This window comes from Lissotriton vulgaris, chromosome 4_1, assembly GCF_964263255.1.
Source record: "Lissotriton vulgaris chromosome 4_1, aLisVul1.2, whole genome shotgun sequence".
NCBI classification, from domain to species: Eukaryota; Metazoa; Chordata; class Amphibia; order Caudata; family Salamandridae; genus Lissotriton; species Lissotriton vulgaris.
This window is the reverse complement of record NC_141691.1, coordinates 763,727,113-763,747,896: the sequence shown is the minus strand read 5'-3', so window position 1 is coordinate 763,747,896 and position 20,784 is coordinate 763,727,113. Positions and strand designations below refer to the sequence as shown.

The following is a 20,784-nucleotide window of genomic DNA, read 5'->3' as shown; positions in this document are numbered from 1 at the left end:
CAAGCAGAAGGCCATAAAGGAATGAGATCACACCTCTCATGGATGCGGTGCGGGTGATAAAGGTCTCAAAATCTGTAAGAGGCCTTGTTGCTGCGTCCCGCACCTCAGGTGACAACGCCCAGTGTAGCATTTGGGTATGCCGGTAACGCTCGGACGGTAGCACCGCATAGTCACGCATGCAATTATGGAAGGTGAGGGGCTCATAACCATGAAACAGGTGCATAAGCGCGTGACAACCTCCCGCCCTCCACACATCAAAGGGGCCCTCCACAAGCGCCGGCGGAAAGGCCGGGTTAAAATGTATAGGGGTGAAGGGGGACGGGAAGGAAGTCCACCTCTCATCGCTGGAAACCGAGTCCCAGACCTTCAGGGTAGTGCTCGTAGGAGTGCTAATATAGGCATTCCGAGGACGATTCCCCTTCGCTTTCCAGACCAGGTCCCATATCGACCTCCCCGCCACACTGCTATCCATATGCAACCAGTGCTTCTCCGATTCCATCTGGGTCCATTCCACCAGCACTCGGAGTTGCGCCGCCTTGTAATAAAGGTGCATATCCGGGAGCCCGACCCCTCCCGTCTTCAAAGGCCGTCGCAGCGTGAGGAAGGAAAGTCTAGCGCGACCCCCTTGCCAAATGTACTGTAGGATCATGGTCTTCATGCGCCTAAAAAAGCCCCCATCCAATGTAATAGGGAGCGCTTGAAACAGATACAGGAGCTTGGGGAGCATCGTCATTTTAATAGCATGGATTCGGCCCAGCCAAGAAATGAACATGGGCTTCCACCGATTGAGCTCATTCTGTATCTGGGTCAACAAAGGCGGGAAGTTGGCCGCATACAGAGTGGTGACTGACGAGGTCAGCTGGACACCTAGGTACTGTATAGAGGAGCTGGCCCACGACAGGGGCGAGAGCGGCTGGATGCGGTCCACCTCAGCAGATGGTAGCGTGAGGTTAAGGATATAGGACTTGCTAGGATTGACCCTAAAACCCGCCACTGCCTCAAACTGAGAGAGTACCTCCTGTACCCATGGAAGGGAGCTTCCCGGGTCCGCCAGCGACAGCAGAACATCATCAGCAAAGAGGGAAATTTTATGCTGCTCTCCTGAAAAGGGGAGAACACTGATGCCCGGGTCTTCCCGTACCCTAAGAGCTAGTGGTTCAATGCTGAGCGCAAAGAGAAGGGGAGATAAGGGACAGCCCTGCCGCGTACCCCGGGAGTGCGCAAAGAAGGGTGAAACATGGCCGTTAACCATGACTCTCGATCGAGGACCGTGGTAGTTGGCCCGCAGCATAGCTATGAATCTGGAGGAGAAACCATAGGCCGCCAGCGTTCCAAAGAGAAAGAGTATCCCATTTTAACGGGGTTGGGGAGGGATGTGTCAGTTGTTAGTAGGGATCTGCAGGTTTGTGCAAGGTCATGCCAGTGGCAACCTCCATGGTGTAAAGTTAAGGCACCAAGTGATGGTCTTCGAATATTTATTTCCATGTACACTGGATTGGAAACGAAAAAAGGGGACCTCAGTGGCCATTATAAGCGTGAAACAGGCGTGGTGCCTATTAACGAGTGTGAAACTTAAGTTATTAGTGTTGCACACATCAGACTTACATGAACATTATATACGCAAAGGTCCCTCATTAGCGTAGAACTGTCAATGTTATGGATAATGTGAGAGTTAACCAAGAATTATGATAACCAGATGATTAAATAGAGTGTGAATGTCATTAGTCAAGACAGGTTTTTATGGAGAAATGCTGTCAAACTTTCTTTCATTTGGTTTTTGTGGTAATTGTGCTGTAGGACTTTGAACCCTACCTTGACACAACAATTCCCTTGGAAGCCAGACATATTTATCCACAATTTTAGGTCTGACGTGCTAAACTCACTGTATATCAAAATTCACTTTGAATCTTTAGAATGCTAACTAAATATGCAAATTAATGTGCCATGCATGATTATTTTGCATGCAGTGAAAATCTGATTGGTGTTTTCTATTTTTTTAGATAATATTCCCTGCCTTAATACATTGAAATATCACCAGTTACCACTGTGAGTGCCTGAAACATGATGCCTAGAGAGTAATGTGATAAGAATGAGTCAGTCATTGGAGGTGAAAAGGTGTGTGAAGATGTTGGGAGGGTGCCTGCCAGATGAGGCCCGAAATGGTAATCCCACTCAATCTGAGAGAACCGTAATGCTGGAGACCAACCAACTCTTGGAGTTTTCACTCCCTTAGTTGGAAGACCTGAGAGTTGTGGCCCCCAGCACTAAATCTGGCTCACCAATGGATCCAGCCGAGCCCAAAATTATTAGGGAAGGATTAGACACTATATTAACCTTTGTACAGCATCTTTTGGACTTAACCTTCCAATGTGGTGAGGTTCCAAGTAAGTGGAAGCAAGCTGTGTCCTTCCTCTTAAGAAAAAGCCATCAGCAGATCCGGCATTGCTGGATAATTTGTGTCGTATCTCACGCCTGCCTTATTTCTCCAAAATAGCAGAGAAGAAGGAGAACACGCAATTGGTTGCACACATAAACAAGCACAACCTTTTCCATCTGACGCAATCAGGCTTTAGAGCCATGTACTCCACGGAGTCTGTGTTACTTCTCGCCACAGAGACATTACGCAGGTGGGCTGATGAGGGTCAGACTGTAGCTTTGGTCCTGCTGAACCTCAGCGCAGCCTTTGACACAGTATTCCACAAACTGCTTCTGCAGCGACTCTGGTCAGGTGGGCTGGGGGGAGCTGTTCTTAAGTGGATGACCTCCATTCTACAGGAGCGCAGCTTTCAGGTCGCACTGCGCCCACACATGTAAAAAAGCATGCCACTCTCAAAAGGGGTTCCTCAAGGCTCAATTCTGAGCCCAACTCTTTTTAATCTTTACACTCAACCCCTGGCGGAGACCGTGGAAAAACACAAGATACCATTGTGTCATATGCAGACGACACAGAGCTTTTTGTTACTTTATCTCACAACTCAGAGCACACTGAGACCCAATTTTCCTCCTGCCTGAAGGACCTTGCTTCCTGGATGTCAAACAACTGCCTGAAGCTGAATGGCAGTAAAACTGAGGTCATGGTGGTAGGGAACATCCCTCCATCTGGAGCTCAGCACGGTGGCCCCAGATGCTGGGTCCCACTCCCAAAGAGGAATATAGAAATCTAGGAATCTGGCTTGACCCCAAACTCTCCTTCGCAACCCATACAAGGAAGGTCACGAGAAAGGTTTTAGGACTCTCAAAATGCTTTAAAAAACTTTGGATTTTCTTCCAATTTCAGCCTGGAATACCTTATTCCACACTCTTGTTACAGCTCAGTTGGACTATGGAAACGTCCTATACCTCGGAGCAACAACATCAAGCCTACATAGGCTGCAACAAATTCAGAATGCAGCAGCCTGCCTAGTTCTTAATCTACTAGGAGAGCATCCTTAGCTAAAGCCCTTAATGCCTCGCACTGGCTGCCTGTTAATAAAATAATTATTTTTAAAGCCCTGTGCTTCTGCCGTTGGATTTTGCAAGGTAAGGGACCTACTAACCTAAATGATCTTCTCACCCCATATAACCCAACACGTCACCTGAGATCAACAGGGGCTTACTTGCTCAAAGTTCCAAAAATTCAAAGAGCAAGAATGGGTGTGCGCTCTTTTGGCTATTTGGTAGCCTAGAACTGGAACACATTACCCCCTACACTTTGAGCTAAGCCATCTGAATATGCCTTCTAGAAGGGATTGAAAACTTGGCTCTTCCAACTGTGAGATTCTAGACACTCATCTGCCCCTACGGCACAGCTTTTCTAGTTGCTCATTTCCGTGGGCATGGTGGCCGTGTGCTCATGACGAGCGGAGCTTGTCACGACCACGTCCGTTCCAATGGCACGCCCAGTACAGCAGGGGAATTATCCCCGCGCGGGCGCGGCGCAACGGTCATGACGAGCTCAGCTCGTCATGAGCACACGGCCACTGTGGCTCATGACGAGCTGAGCTCGTCATAAGCATGGGAGGGGTTAAACAATAATGTTCCTAGTAACCTGCATAACTGCTTTAAATGTTTGTTAATCATCCAACCACTTTGGCGTCTTACGTGTTCTGACCGAATAACACTTAGCTTCCTTAGTTCCGACCACATTCTTCTCCTTTCCGATACGGTCCTCGCACTCATCAAACAATCAGGCATCCTCAACACTTTCTTCCAATTCCAGATATTATGATTACTTAACAAGAAGATAGTGTAAGGATCATCTCTCTACACTAAGAACAGTTGAGGATAGGTTGACAACCCCTTGCCAAGACCACATTTCTTCTTGACACATACTCAGTCACCCATCTGCAAGTTAACTGCAGCTTTGCCAATCATGTCATCTCTTGCTTTCTTACATAAACACCTTCTTTCTACGTCCTTAGTTAGCAAAGCCCTTGTAGTTCTTCCCCTCATGGCTTCAAATGGAGTCTTGCTAGTGTTGGCAATTCGCGTGGTGCCATATGCCCCCATCAATTTCTTGTTGTAGATAATTGGGTTGGACCCATGTAGTCAGTGGGACCTGGGTGAATAGTCGATATATGTATAAAGGGGTCCCAGACCAAACATACAATCACTTATTCATAATCACACAATTTTGTTGAATTGATCCAAAACAGATGAGGGTGCATAGTGTTTTTATTTTCACCGCACCATTAGCCATTCAATGATTGAAAAATCAATAATAATATACACAAAATTCAATGCGCCCACAAGAGGAAGGGAAAGAGTGCAGGAGAAGAAACACATTTCTTATAGTTATACATCACTAATCAAAAATTTCCATATGCATAAATCCACAAGTCAAATCATAAATGCCATTGATCCACATATGAGAGGTCAAATAAAATATGCATATATCAAAAAACATTTTTTGGTAGAAGAGACTCCTAGGTTGCTGAATATATCAAGCTAATGTTAGGAGTTCATGGTTGTAGATGGATGTCTACGTTTCGACCCAGAAAATGTAGGACAGTAGATCCTTACTGGGCGGGTCTTCGTCAGGACGTGAGGGGAAGGTAGAGGGTGAGGTGGGGCTGATTCCTAAACATAATAGAAGGTAAAACTAATTACTTAAACTGGTCTATTAGAGTCCCAAAGTGGTAAATAAACGGAAAGGTCCGTTACATTGAAGATTAAAAACTACAGATTAAGTGGGTTTAAATTAAATAAGTAAAAGTCGGGGGTTATACTGAGGATGAGCCACATATGATCACAGAACATAGTTGGAGTTACCTGGTAGAAAGACAAAAGGCGGCCCGAAAAAACGTGGTCCGTGACAAGGCTGGGGCTGATTATTTTCGGTTGTCGCTATCCGTATCTATAATGGAATATTGGCGCCAATCATTCAGATGCTCAAGACATCGTTTAGACCGTGTACATTGTAAATTATTAAATTTGCCTACCTTCTTATTACGGGATAGTAGAAAATAGGGGATAAGCTGGTTCCTGCTCCTCTATCGATAACGGGGTATTTTCAAACTTTTTCGTGAAGTGAAACGATCACTCTGCATATCTGCAAAGACGAAAAGTAAAAATGGGGGAAGGGTAGATACGGATAGCGACAACCGAAAATAATCAGCCCCAGCCTTGTCACGGACCACGTTTTTTCGGGCCGCCTTTTGTCTTTCTACCAGGTAACTCCTACTATGTTCTGTGATCATATGTGGCTCATCCTCAGTATAACCCCCGACTATTACTTATTTAATTTAAACCCACTTAATCTGTAGTTTTTAATCTTCAATGTAACGACCATTCCGTTTATTTACCACTTTGGGACTCTAATAGACCAGTTTAAGTAATTAGTTTTTCCTTCTATTATGTTTAGGAATCAGCCCCACCTCACCCTCTACCTTCCCCTCACGTCCTGACGAAGACCCGCGCAGTAAGGATCTACTGTCCTACATTTTCTGGGTCGAAACGTAGACATTCATCTACAACCATGAACTCCTAACATTAGCTTGATATATTCAGCAACCTAGGAGTCTCTTCTACCAAAAAATGTTTTTTGATATATGCATATTTTATTTGACCTCTCATATGTGGATCAATGGCATTTATGATTTGACTTGTGGATTTATGCATATGGAAATTTTTGATTAGTGATGTATAACTATCAGAAATGTCTTTCTTCCCCTGCACTCTTTCCCTTCCTCTTGTGGGCGCATTGAATTTTGTGTATATTATTGATTTTTCAATCATTGAATGGCTAATGGTGCGGTGAAAATAAAAACACTATGCACCCTCATCTGTTTTGGATCAATTCAACAAAATTGTGTGATTATGAATAAGTGATTGTATGTTTGGTCTGGGACCCCTTTATACACACATCAATTTCCTAACAGCTTCTCACCACTGAATACCACTACACAGCGCCAACTGGATATCTTCTTTCAAGACCCTATTTCACCACTCAACCAACCAATTACTTGTGGGTAATAAACAGATGAATCAATGTATTCAATACCTTTAGATTCTAAAAGGCATTACGTGGTGTGCAACACAAATTGAACACTATTATCCGTTGCCATGCCTCTTTTGTGTCCACCAGGGCACAAGTCGAGGTTACACATAGGTAGACCGTGTCTACCCACTCTTCTCACAAGCTGGACGCCATCTACCCTGCCAAGATGTTGGGCCCAACAGAAATATGCTTAATGCTTCCTTGTGTAATTTTCAGACAACGGAACACATTCATCAATGACTACACATTGTCTGCTTTAGTTCTGAGCAGCAACGTGCAGGTGAAGGGGCTTTGTTATTTTAAATTCCATCTGGATCCAAAACAAAGACCAAATTTAAGGGGCCATCATGCCTCCTTCTGTTGGAGTATCCTTGGCTGGGAGCTATCTGGAGCCTCACACCTGTATACAAAAGCACACAGCTTGTTATTGCTTCACAAGCACTTAAGAGAGGCATGCTTTTGACATTTTTCAGTCCCTGTATATAAGAGATATACTTGCACTGTAAGAATGTCAAATGTGATGGTCTGTCCCAGTATTTGCACAAATAACAATTTAAATACCTCTATTTTGTTTTATTTCTTTTATAGCAGTATAGTGCTACTCATTCCAATGCAGGGTGTCAGAGCGGATCGCTTTACATCACATGTACAATTATACAATTATACATTGTCAATAAATCATTTGTGTGTAAATCAATGTACAGGTTGTGTTAAATAAGACAGTGAGAGTTACAAGGGTAGGAGTTTCATGTTCTTCATAACTAACTGTGCTATATCAGAAGGTTTACAATTTATGAACTGTAAGTAACAAACGGATCTCTGTGTTGAAGGCAGTAACCCACTTACCCATTTCCATAAAATAGAAATTGGTAATCTGTGTGTTACATGATGTGCTTTGTAGGAGACATATTAACCCGGCATGCTACTTTTATTCAAAACTGGGACTAGACAAAACCCAAATCTCTCCAGCAAATATGTTAACCTCCAGAATTATTTTACCATTGTTATTATTCCCTGAGATTTACTGGGCACACAAAGATCTCTGCCGCGGGTGCCTTACCCCATTAGATATTTAAAAACGCATACTTTGCAACCAATTAAGCAGAACAGATTTACTGACATGTTTCTTCTTGTTGCCAATTTCTTTCTGGCAGGGTTTTTAGAAAAGGAATGTATAAGTTGAGGCCCAGATTTTGTGTCAGGGTTGCATCATTTTTTGGCACAACCCTGACACTAAATCTAATTTTTTAAATATTGCAATGTACTAAAATGTACTCATGATAGACCTACTAAACATATTGAGAGCGATTCACAAAGGTAAACTAAAATGAAAGTCTAACTTTACGACTTTTGGTATTCACAAAGGGTATTTGCGAGTAGTAAAGTTAGACTTTGGCTCAGTTTTGGTCTCAGTTAAATGTAAGACCAAAACTTAAGTTTATCTGAGACAAAGGTCTAACTTTACTACTCGTAAATGCCCTTTGTGAATGCCGAAATTTGTAAAGTTAGACTTACGTCTCAGCTTACCTATGTGACTCGGGCCCATTGTGAGGTCTTAAGATCTGATGTCATTTCTTGTGATGTCACTTCCTGTGAGGTCATGGGTTGTGATTCAACATGCGATCCCATGCGCTGTGATGTCATGTGCCATGCTATCACATCTATATTGCTTAACTTGGGTAGTCCCTCCACTTCTGTTTTTTTAAGTCTTGTGCCATGGTGCCCACTCTTCACTTACTGTTGTGTTGCCTCACTCTAATGGGTTCTTTTTCATCCATGCGTTCTACTTTTCTCACTGCTTTCCTATCTTTATCTTTCTCCTTTCTCCATTTTCTGCATTTTTCTCTCCTACTTTGGTTTAAGGTCTGATGATGAAAAATAAGTCCAGGTCCCCCAAAAATCAGTGCTTCTGCATACCAGCTGCAACTGCCTGAACAAATTATACATTGGATGGATGTTTCGAATTGCCCCATAGTGTGCTGATTAACCATGTTATGTCAGATAACAATAGTTTCAGAGTGAATTATCCTTGTTGAATCATACCCCTAGGAGATCTCGTTCTCTTGTGTCGGTTCTCTACATCTCTCAGTTCAGAAACTGCAGCAGGAAGGCTTTCCTAGGCACTTGACAGCTTACATTAAGCAATCTTAATAGCCACCAGGGGTGAAGGAATGTTTTAGTCATTTGACTTACTTTTAAGGTGTAATGTGCACCCCTGGAGTGTAACATTGCTGAACGTCTCAGTTTCTTGTTTAATTGGTTCTTTGTGGGCCATTCAGAGATCTGTGGCTGCAGGTTACTGCACCGTGTTGTGCTGGCTCATTCGTTTACAAAGTCTATTTTGTCTTTTTGGGCTCTTCTATTTCTCAGGCCTCTACAGTCTTGTCTTTCAAGAATCCTAATAGAAATGTCTTTGAATACGTTATCAGTACAGGTTTTATTGTCAGTGGCAACTTCCTCAATAAGGGATATTGGAAATGTGGCTGCTCTGCATTATTGAGAGGAAAATTGCAGACATTTTCATGATCTCCTGGCTCTTTGCCCATGGCCAACATTTGCACCAAAGGCATTATCTTACTTTATTCCTTTATTCGAAAATCAGCAAAGCACAACAGGGTTACCTTACCCTCGGTGTAGAGCTAGAGGAAGAATCGAGGAATTGTCTAAGATACTATTTGGGGGTGGCTAGGTCTAGGCAGGGGGTCTCCAGGGATTAGAGAGTGAAGAGGGTTCATTCAGGCAACACCAATGTAGACCGATTATTTTGTGTGTGATGAGGTGGACTTTCCATTGCCATTTGATGAGCCAGATCGTAGATAGGTGAATAGATGTGATGTGAGCCCAAGAAGAGGTGGGTATGCCAGTATGAAGTGCGCTGCAACCGTACAAGTGGCATAGCATATTTACTTTGTCTCTGGAGATTGTTCTATAATTTTGGGCTTTATATGGCTTGTTCAGGGAAGTTGCGGAACACACTGAGTGCGAGCAAAACTGTGCTTATTTACTTAAAAAGGTCTGTAACTTTCCGTAAGCGCAACAATTTGTTTGCCATACTTGGAAACTCAAGACAGTGCCATAAGCTTTCTATATCCTTGTTGCAAATGGGTTTCACCCATTTAGTACATCCCCATTTTTTGCTTTTTGATCACCCAGTTTTGGACTTTTTACTGCGAGTGAGTCTCACTACTTGTGTGTCACCCACGATAATCACATGGTAAATGGACTTCACATATTTACCACAAGTGTCCACCTTTTAAGATATGGTAGCTGCATGCAGCTACAGTAAGAAGTAGTTGGGTAGTTATACATGAATACACGTGCACAAATTTGCAGACTGCACATGTGAGACTGCCATTCTGCGCAGCCAGGTAACTGCACACAGGTAGCCTGGCTTAGAGGAGACTCTGCAAGGTAAGATGAGGACCTGGGATAGGCCTTTTAATATTAATGGGCACTTATAGGCAAAGTCAGTATGGTTTGCTTTTTTGTCTGCAGTGTTACTGTGTTATACACATAAGCGAAAATCTGCCTTAGCGTGCTGTTTCGCTTTCCTTAGTCCTACAAAGTCCCATAAGGTGTGAAACTGTGGTGAAACATGTGCGCCCAGTTCAAATACGCAGGTGCCAAAATCCTAAATGTACATGTTATAGGCCATCCTGAATTTTCATATTTCAGTGGCTCAGCTCAGGTTCAAAGTCAAGGCCTTTTGTCACACTGCTGGGCCAAGTTAACTACGTTGCATCACAGCAGCAGGAACAAGGGCCTCCTCACAGAAAATGAGTAATTAGCAGTGCTTCACTGTGCTCCTGAGGAGGAAAGGGGGAAAAGTAAATCTGCATTTGTTAATCAGCTGTCACACTGTACCAGGGTAGGGATAGCCCAGGCCTACTGAACAAAGGAGGGAGCCCAGACAACTGGAGCCCACACATGAGGGGGCTGCCCTTTTAGGATCTGGTGGGAAAGAGCCTGACAGTAATGTCAACCAAATAAGCCTGAGTTATGGCCTTTTAAAGTATTTGGCCTTTGACTAGGGGGGGTGGTATATTTCATTCCACCCGTGGAATTGGTGGACTTTGGCTAATCCGCATGACTCTTATAACGTGGCGTTGCTGCCAAATTCTGCCAATCACTGGGTGGCAGAATTCTTTTCCCGTGAGGCTCCACAAATGAGAGAGGGGAACGCAAGCAAGATTTTGGCATCACTAATCATGATTTTCTAATGCAATGTAACGTTCACGTGCTATTGTGTAGTGAATAGCTCGGTTTGCACTGATTTTCTAGCGCTGCACACGCTACCAGTGCTAGAATACAGCGCAAGCAGCAAGTGTTGCATATTTTCTGCCCACTGGTGGAACTCTACGGAATCTCATGGAGTTTTTATGAAACTCCGTGGAATTCTGTAGAGTCAAATTCTGTGAGTTCTGCCCACCCCTGCCTTTGACCCGTGAGAGAAAACAGAGCACCTGGGGCTTCGCCGAATTTTCTAAACTTCCCCCCGGGTGTGGTGCAAGATTATTAATTCATTTTTCAAGGGGGAGGGTATGCATGGGATCCCTTTCCCAGACTATCGGCTCAGGGATCCATCCCCAGGACCTCATAAACCGTCAAAAAGGCTCAGGACTCTAACTGTGGGCCCACAGCAAAGAAGGAAAGGAGAGTGCAATCATGCCTCCCAGTGATGATGGACTTGCGCCCACTCCCTCTGCCTATGTCGGGGGAGAGCGAACAGCCACCAAAATGCAATACCCTGCTCCCATGGAGTGGACAGGGAGGACATAGTTTCCAGCTCCCGTGCCGGCAACCAGGAGATGCACCTGGGCGGAGAATGCACTGAGACAGCCAGGGGTGGTCTCCCCAGACTGCCCCCAACACAGGAAGCACCATAGGTGTCCTGTTGACCTGGACAACTGGAATAAAAAAAAACAGAAATGAAAGTGGCTCATCAGATATTCACTGCTTCCTCAACGGAGCTCCCCATAATTCCCTGATGGGCTTTCTCATTTTAATACATGTTGCTGCTTGTGGTGGCTCCAGCAGGACAGGTGCACCACTATCACCGACAAGGAGATGCTTGAGGGCTGCAGGCGAGCAGAAGCCTCCCTCTGAATAACTTTCAAATGTGACCCTACATTTCTGAGGTCAAGGAAATTATGACCCCCTCCCTTCGGATTCATTTTAAAGCAATCTTGAGTCTTGAGCTTTTGCTCTACAGCTAGGAATGTAGTGACCCCTATGGGTTTGTTTCGTGGGCTGCAGTTTATGTGGGTTGAAGGTGTATAAAAAGGACACAAACACATTTAATGATGATTTCAAAAGCTTTATTAATAATATAGTGCTGGCAGTAATGCTTGATCAATGTTGAAATGCTTTATTGGTACTAATTATGCATTTAAACTGGTTATTGATTATGGTGCAAATATAAACATATTTTTTGAGTATGGTCATGTAGTGATCGGATATTTTTTACATGTGGATTAGCGGTCTTTTGATATAATAACCCTTTGACCAAGCCAATAGGCTTGCTTTATATATTGTTGTGGTGATCCCTTGACAAAAGCAATAGGCTTATTGTTTTGAAGTGATACCCCCTTCCACTTTGATTTCTATCTGGTATAGGTGGGGGTACTGTGATTTGGGGGTCATGACTCTTTAGGGGTCAACATTGATTTCCAAGTGCCACCAAGATGTTTTTATCTGCCTTATGTATGCATTTGTAAATTAATGCATAGTATTTAGTTAAAAAAAGAGCGCTCACTGGACATTCCTTTATTGAGTGTTATTATTGAATGCCAGCGGATGGCGCTCAATAGCCCACACAACCTCTCCTGACTAGACCTTGGACTATTCTGCTTCGATTTCCTGAGTGAGTCAAGTGCTACAGTGGAGTGCCTGGTTCCCAATAAGGGTAAATGTGGACTTATGAAGGCCTCACATCCTTCACAACTAATAACCCAATTTCTTACAATCCTCTTTGATTAATATAGGTGCACCTCTTTAATGCATATGCCCTGGCCCTAACTCTCCTCTCTCCCTTTATTTGGGTCTGGTCGACAATGGTAACCACAAACCATGAAAGTTGTACATGTGATTGGAGAATACATGCTTACAGACACTGAATCCTCTCCTATCAGCCATAGTCTGGATTATAACTTGCACACAAAACAGGGATTGAAGAAAAAATGTATGTGCAAGGTGCTGCAGAAGGTTTCTCATTGAGATGCCAGGTGTGTAAATAAACCATGAGTCTCTATTACTTCTGTGGGCTGGAAATTATTATGTGCTGCTTCGCTGCTTCCACTATTTGCAAGGAATGTGACAAACAAGTGTGTCACAGAGGTAATGCCTGTACTCAAACCCTACTCTTCCTCATCACAGCGCTTAGGTTCTTCGCTATCTCTCTTCCATGTGGTCTGTCTTGGACCTGTCGTGATCAGGGTACTACTCGAACAAATTAGACAGGGGCTGATTATGAGTAGAAGAACTTTCTAGTGGTCTGAAGACTGAATCCAGAGTGAAGAGACACTTCAGATTTATTTACTGTTAGAAGTAAAAGGGACAAGGCAACAATGCAAAATGAAGCTGCACCTGTACTTTAAAACAGTTTTCATTGCATGGGAATATGCTACATTTTTTGTTCAATTTTGTACATTGACTCTTCCATGTGATATTATAGTACTGCCTGCAAAAATCAGATGCTAACCATTCCTGTCTTTTTGTGCTACAAGTACTGAATAAATAAGAAAACACAATTTATGAACTAATGCACATTGTAAATCTCTCAGCCATTCTTATTAAAGATCGGCGTGTGAAAATTAAAGAATACAACGGTTCTTTTTTTTTCATGAAGAGTGCTTTATTTTTGCCAAAGATATTTGAATTGTGAGTTTGGACTTACGGGAGAAGTTACTAATATAGTTGGAACAGAAATAGGGAATGGATTTCTGTTACAGGTGACTCGACCGTTTCTTAGCTTGATGTTTGCATATCCATCGGTAATTCAGTATGTATTTATCTGGTCCTAAAATTATAATAAGGGAACACAAATAAGTGCTCTATTTCTTCAGTCGTCTCTTCATACTGGATATTACTGATACTTCAAATCGGATCACTGACATAATATCGAGGAGCAAAATATCGACCAGCCAAAATATCGTGGACAAAATATAGAATGCCAGAATATCGAATTCCTATCTACAAACCGGTAACTACAAAAACATTGAATCCAAAATATTGTTGTAAATAATATAGTTTGTTAAAATATTGAATTTTTTAAATGTCGTAAAATTAATGTAAAATTATTTAAATAATAAATATAATTAACTAAAACATACTTAAAAATACTTAAATAACTTTACAATTAATAATTAATTAGTGTAAGTTTAAAAAAACGTGAATTTTTATTTTTAAATATATATATATATATTAATTTAATATTAATACAAAATATTCAATATTTTTAGCGTAGGATAGCAGGCGGGTAAAATTTACAATTCCCACTCCAGAGAGTGCAATATTAGGGAAAGCATTGGCTAGCGTAGGGGTAAAAATTACTATTCCCACGCCAGTGAGTGCAACAGTAGGGAAAGCGTTGGATAGCGTAGGGGTAAAAATTACTATTCCCACTCCAGAGAGTGCAACAGTAGGGATAGCGTTGGACAGCAGGAAAGTAAAAATTAGTATTCCCACTCCAGAGAGTTCAACAGTAGGAAAGGCGTTGGATAGCGTAGGGGTAAAAATTACTATTCCCACTCCAGAGAGTGCAACAGTAGGGAAAGCGTTGGATAGCGGGAGGGTAAAAATGACTATTCCCACTCCAGAGAGTGCAACAGTAGGGAAAGAGTTGGATAGTGTAGGGGTAAAAATTACTATTGCCACTCCAGTGAGTGCAACAGCAGGAAAAGTGTTGGAAAGCGTAGGGGTAAAAATTACTATTCCCACTCCAGAGAGTGCAACAGTAGGGAAAGCGTTGGATAGCGGGAGGGTAAAAATTACTATTCCCACTCCAGTGAGTGCAACAGTAGGGAAAGTAATGATTTGATATTTAAATTAAATAAATTAATTATCAATACCGATTAAAAATTAATTACCATTAATTACCAACTACAAAATATGTAATAATTAATTAATTATAAATACCGATAAATATTATTTATTAAAAAGTAATTACCTATTAGTAATTACCAAACAACCAATTAATTTTCAGTACCAAAAATGTAATAAGTAATAAAAAAATTACCAATTAATAATTAATTAACAATAAATTAATTATCAATACCAACAATAATTTCAATATTTACCTAATTACAATTACATTACTTCCCACCCTATTTCCATATAAACCCACAAGCCGCTCTGAATAATACATTAATACAATTAACATATTTATCAATTAATCAATTAATAAAAATGAATTAACAATTTATAAAAATGAATTACCAATTAATAATTAATTAACAATACATTAATTATCAATACCAATAAATACAAATTAATATTTACTTAATTGCAATTAAATTACTTCCCAGCCTATTCCCCTATAAACCCACAACCCGCTACAGAACTAAAACGCAAAACTAAATTAAAAATAATGAATAATTCCTAAAAATTATTATTTAATTTACTATAATTATATTACTTCCCACCCTATTCCCCTATAAACCCACAACTCACTATGGAAATAAAATACGCAAAAATTATTTTACATACATTTCTTAACGTTAAAAAATAATTAAACATACATTACAAACATAATATACACTTTTAACACATATACTAACATACAAAACACTTTAAAAAATCGATATTATAAAAAATTAGATATATTTTAATGCCTATATTATGTACTTTGAAATTTTGACAGTCGATATTGTCGATATTATTAACCACTATATTATATCCATTCGATATTCTGTCCATTCTATATTTTGAATTTGATATTCTTTCCATTCTATATATTTTCTTCGATATTGTGTCTAGTTACCCTTCAAATCACCTCAAGAAGGATCCGAGGCTCTGTAGAAGATGTGGACTGAGGAGTTTAACCATCCTAAGCCAATTAGTCTAATGAACAAATTTGTAGCTCCTTAGGAATTTCTTTACTTGCATACTACTTAAGATGGTTAATGTATCCCCTGCAGAGAGACACACAGTTACATTTAATTAGAACTACCTCAAATGAAATGTGTTTTACTCGACAAATGTTCTTTGAGAAATGTATATGAGTAATTTACAGTTGTGAGAAAGTAAATAAATAATTGGGGTGGATGGAAAACCACCACAAGTAACAAGGTCACTATCTTATTAGGTCCAGGTAAAGGTTTCAGAAATTAAACTTGAGCAGAACCCCTATTAATTAAACTATGGCACAAAGCAGACTAGCTTAGTTTAGAGAAAATGTGTAAAGAATGTAATAGTACCAAAATAGTTTAAAGAAAATCAAAAACATAACACAATATAAATTCTACTCCAATTTAGAAAAATTGGTTATAATTCAGGGAACACAATGACACAAAAAACACAATTCCAATAAAGGTAACTGAAGTAGTTATTTTTTAAGATGTAAGTTATAAAAAGCACCAAAAAGCACTAAGAGCCGGAGACAGTGTAGGGTCACAGTAGACCGGGACCTAGGTACAGTTTCAGGCCAACTGTGTTAAAGAGTGTGTCTGACACACCGATCCGGTTAATCCGGCTGGAGGTTTCACCTAGGGCCTTAGTCTCTGAAATGAAAGCCAAAATCCTTCTGCAGGACAGGACTGCAGGCTGTATCTAGTAATGTGGCTTGGAGTAACTTCCAAAGTTCCTACCTTATCCATTTCTGGTTGAATGGTACCATTGCCCACATGGTTACCTAAATATTGTACATGTTTAGCTGCCAAGACACAGTTCTTGTGTTGGCACCAAATCAGCCCACTTTAGAGTATAGAGAACCATCTGCAAGTGCTGTTTATGAGACTTCTGGGAAGGACTAAATATAACTGATATCACATTTTGTACCCATTATGCCAGTCTAGTCAGAGACCAGAAATTATGCAACATAGTCATGATCCTGTTAGAAAAGGCCGAGTCCAGCCCAAGCTCCATATGGAAACATCAGCAACCTCTGACCGACTTTAGCCTACTTAGGTCTAGTCAGTGGAATATATACCATGTATCATGTGTTACAGTGAGCATGGGACCTACTTCTGGGCATACCCATCACTCAAAGGGCATCGCACTGAGAAAAACAAAAAGATGATGGGTGGGAGGCTCAAATTAATTTCAACCACTGGTAATTACTTGTCACTGCATTCCAGTACATCTTTCTTTGCCCACAATGCCACTCTAGACAGAGAGGAGTCTTATGAAAATGACCCTTTTTCTTGCTCTAGTAGGAAAAGTCCAGTCTAAACTGCCAGACCAGGTCCCCTCCAGATGAGAGCACAAGCGATGCTGGATTACTTTTGGCTTGGCTATTCTGGTTGGTCTGTACCTACTAAAGTATGACCAAAACTGATTTGCATATAGCTAGAGTGGCATATTGGGTGAAAAAACATAATCTGTGAAGCGGCCCTGACTGAGCCCCAGTGGCTGTGGTTATTTCACACATTCTTTCTTTCTATCAATTTGTTGTTTGTTGCAGCAGATGCCTTAAGTGCGTTGAGTTAGCTTAAAGGTAGGTCCTTATCTCCTTTAACTTTAGTTAACTTTTAGGACACTTTATTTGTCACTGTCTAATTAGGTGTCTTTTTAAACTATGTTAGTGCTGGCAATATTGTTCATTGAGTTAATGCTCATAGTGATATCTTGTGTGATCTGCGGGTCAAGCAAGGCCAAATTAGCTTGACATCTGAGAGAAAACAACAATCCTTGGCGACAGAAAAGGTTTCGAAACCTCCATTATTCAAAAAGAAGTACTGAGCTACCTTCTATTTCTCTGTTCTGTCACTTTGTCTAGTTTATGTAATTTCTTTTATTTTATTTAAATATATGTATTTATTATGTATGGCGATGCCACAAAAATGGTGGCTTGTGCAAGCAAAAGCAGATAACATAACATAATAACACAACATAACAATACATAAGGTAAAAAAAAGAAGATGTGCAGTGGGAAAAATTCATGCAAGAAAAAAATTACCAGTGAGTGTAAACGATAAGTATCAAACCCTAAATTCATCTAGAATGCCTGCCATTTAATTTTATTTTCTGTTTTAGGACCACGCTGTTCCATTGAACCTCAATGTAGTCTTCTCCCTACTAAAAGAAATTCTGCCCCATCTCTTTGATTCTGCTTGAACGATTTATCCTTCTCCTTTCTATCACTACAACTGAGATCGCTGTCTGTTTAGGTTAAATCTTACAGGGTCGAGCAGTACAGAATGAATGGACTACCATCTCTACTTCTGTGAATGCCATCATTACGAGGAAGATTGGTTATGTAAAAATATTGATAGGGTCAGGATACCTGCAGGTTCCCCTGGTAAGGGAGGGAAGGTTGGAGGACTGCAGTTCCAAAGAATGAGTATGATTGACCTGTTGAGTACTTGAAAAATACTTAGGACAGAGTGTTCTCAGAGTGCATCAGACATCTGAGAAGTGCAGAAGTGCATGGATGTTTCCTAGGTGACAAATGTTCTGCATCCCTCTTCGATGCATCCCTGAGAAAGGCCCTGCAGAAGATGGACACGTGATCATAACGCCCACGCTTAGCCACTAAATGGTGTTCCTCTAGTGAAGCACACTCCCCCCAACACTCTAAAGGACAGAAAGACCCCTGAATTATGCATATGAGGGTACAGCTTTGCTTCCACCCAATATTAGTGATACAGACACAGGACCAAAGAGACTGGCGGGAGACACACTAACTGTGGTCCGCATATGAGGTGGCACACTGACTGTGGTCCCCACTGTCATTGCAATCACCTGAGAGCACCCGTTGGGAGGGATCCATGAGGCATCCCAGCACAGATGGGTGGATTCCAGGCTTAGCCAGTTAGAGGGGGATTCCATCACGCCCTTTAAACCGAGACTGGGTCCAAAACGTGCAGTTGTACGCAGATGCCCTACCTTTCTTTATTGCCCTTATTCCTGTGTAGGTGTGATTTTGCACCTTCCCTTGGACCACCACATTTTTTTATAAGCAGGTACATAGCCCCTCTATATGCCCTACACTCCAGATTAAGAGGTTGCAGCAGAGCAGATTTGAAATCTGCCCCCATATGTAATAGGATCCCAGGTGATGTCTTGATCCAAGACAAGTAGAGTGAAGAGGAATGGGGGGCCTTTAAGTGCTTTGGATGGTTACAAATGCAAAGTGTCATGTTTATGGCATACTGCTGCAACGAGTAGCATTGTTCACCAAGTCACTTGCTGTCTTTACTCAGTCTTTTTGGTTTCCTTTTCTATTTACCATTGCAGCTAGAAAGTGGATTAACTAACGAAAATTTATCAAAGTGGACCCGGTCAGATAATATGGAGAAAATGACAGTTGAAGTCTCTCTGCCCAAGTTCAAGATGGAAGAAAGTTATGACCTCAAACAAACTCTGAGCATCATGGGGATGAGTGAAGCCTTCAGCCAGGGCTGCGCTGATTTTTCAGGGATGTCTGCAAACAATAATCTATTTTTGTCCAAGGTGCTCCACAAGGCTTTTGTGGAGGTGAACGAAAAGGGCACCGAGGCAGCTGCTGCTACTGCAGCAGTCATGACAATGAGAATGGCGCCAATCAGTGACTCGTTTGAGGCAGACCACCCTTTCATCTTCGTCATCCGGCATAACAAGACCGGCACCATCCTCTTCAATGGCAGATTCTGCTCCCCATAATGTGAGCATGTTCAATTTACCAAGCGATATCCGCTCATTCCTGACCCTAAAAATGTTAAGGATTTCATAATATTCCTATACAGATGTGCAGCAATTTCATGTGACTCATTATTAAAAATAAAGACATTTCCCTGAATCACTTGAAATGTTTTTAAACTTAATTTATTTTGACCAGCCAGCCAGGTGACTCAAAATGGCACAGTGAGCTTCGACCATAGTCTGGGCTTCAAACATACTAGTCAAGTGGTTATTTGCAAACACAAACATGCCCATGACGTAGAAACTCTGATGCAGTGAATGACAGTGGGAACAGAGGGAAATATTCATCTGGTTCATCAGAGGTGTTCCACAGCATTCTGCAGTGGCAAATTGAAGGAGCATAGTTTAGGATTTTAGGTGAAGGTAACTGATTTAGCAGGATTGACACAATTTATTTAAGACAGTCACTGCCTGATTTTAAGACTCTTTGGGGCATATGTGGAGGAACGCGGGTAGCTCCAAACTTGCTAGCGCCCGCTTCGTAACTTTAGAAATGCAGGGATGCGCCGTATTTACAATAATATGGTGCACTGCTGTGTTTCTCCCTGTGCTGGCGCTAAATTCAGCTGCCTGGAGCCAATGCAGGCACCCTTGCACCATAGTGAAAGGGTGCCTGCATTGAGGGAATGATTGTTTATGTGTAGGAAGGTGTCCCTTTCCTGCACATAAACAATCCAGATTGCCGATTTGTACCTTCTGTGTGTGCTGCTTTGTGCAACACACAAAGAAGTTGCAAATCGTAATTTCTAAAATTATTGTTTATGTGCAGCAAGTGACACCTTCCTGCACATAAACAATCATTCATGGCAATTTTCTGTTTCTGTGTGTGCTGCACAGTGCAGCACACATAGAAACAGCAAAAACGAGGAGAAATGAAGCATTTGTCCTTGTTTGCTATGTTAAAATCGGGTTTCCCTGGTCTTAATGTTGGCGCTTCCTCCTATTTATGCCACCCTTGTAAATAGGGGGCAGCTTCAAAATCAATGGGTGTTGCGGTGGAACGCCCACCAAAACACCCATTGCACGCCACTTTCACGCTAAGGGGCCTATTACGATTGCGATCTTTCCGCATCCTCCGGGCCGGCGGAAGCCACCGCCGCCCGGAGGATGCGGAAAGATCTCAGCGGACCCACCAAAGACCCACCGCCACATTAGGATGGCTGATGGGTCCTGGTTTCAGTCCGCAGCTTTTCCGCCGCGGTTGGCTTACAACCGTGGCGGAAAAGCTCTAATATGGTGGCGGTGTCTCTCAGACACCGCCAGCCATATTAGGAAGGGCTTTAGAAAGTGCTTTTCCGCGGCGGGTTTTCCGCCGTGGAAAAGCATGTGGAACTTCACTGCGGGGGCCCGTTGCGGGCCCCCTGGGTGAAGGGAGGGTGGGGGGTGTACATGGGGGGTACCTATGGTACCCCCCTGCATTTGTATGCAGAAATCGGCAGGCATCGCACGGTGCCTGCCGCTTTCTG

At 41.9% G+C, this 20,784-nt stretch overlaps 1 protein-coding gene across 3 annotated transcripts in view; it reads left to right on the top strand.

Annotated features, from left to right (window-relative positions):
* LOC147722556 (serpin B10-like) overlaps nt 1–20,784 on the top strand; it is a 206,064-nt gene that overhangs the window by 131,367 nt on the left and 53,913 nt on the right. The window contains exon 8 of one of the 3 annotated variants that reach the window (XM_086965092.1): nt 18,875–19,417. The exons of the other annotated variants lie outside the window; for them this stretch is intronic. Within the exon in view, the coding sequence (XP_086821218.1) occupies nt 18,875–19,279 (405 nt within the window). The 3' untranslated portion in view covers nt 19,280–19,417. Of the gene's footprint in view, nt 1–18,874; nt 19,418–20,784 lie in introns of those variants that run through there. 3 annotated transcript variants of the gene reach the window in all.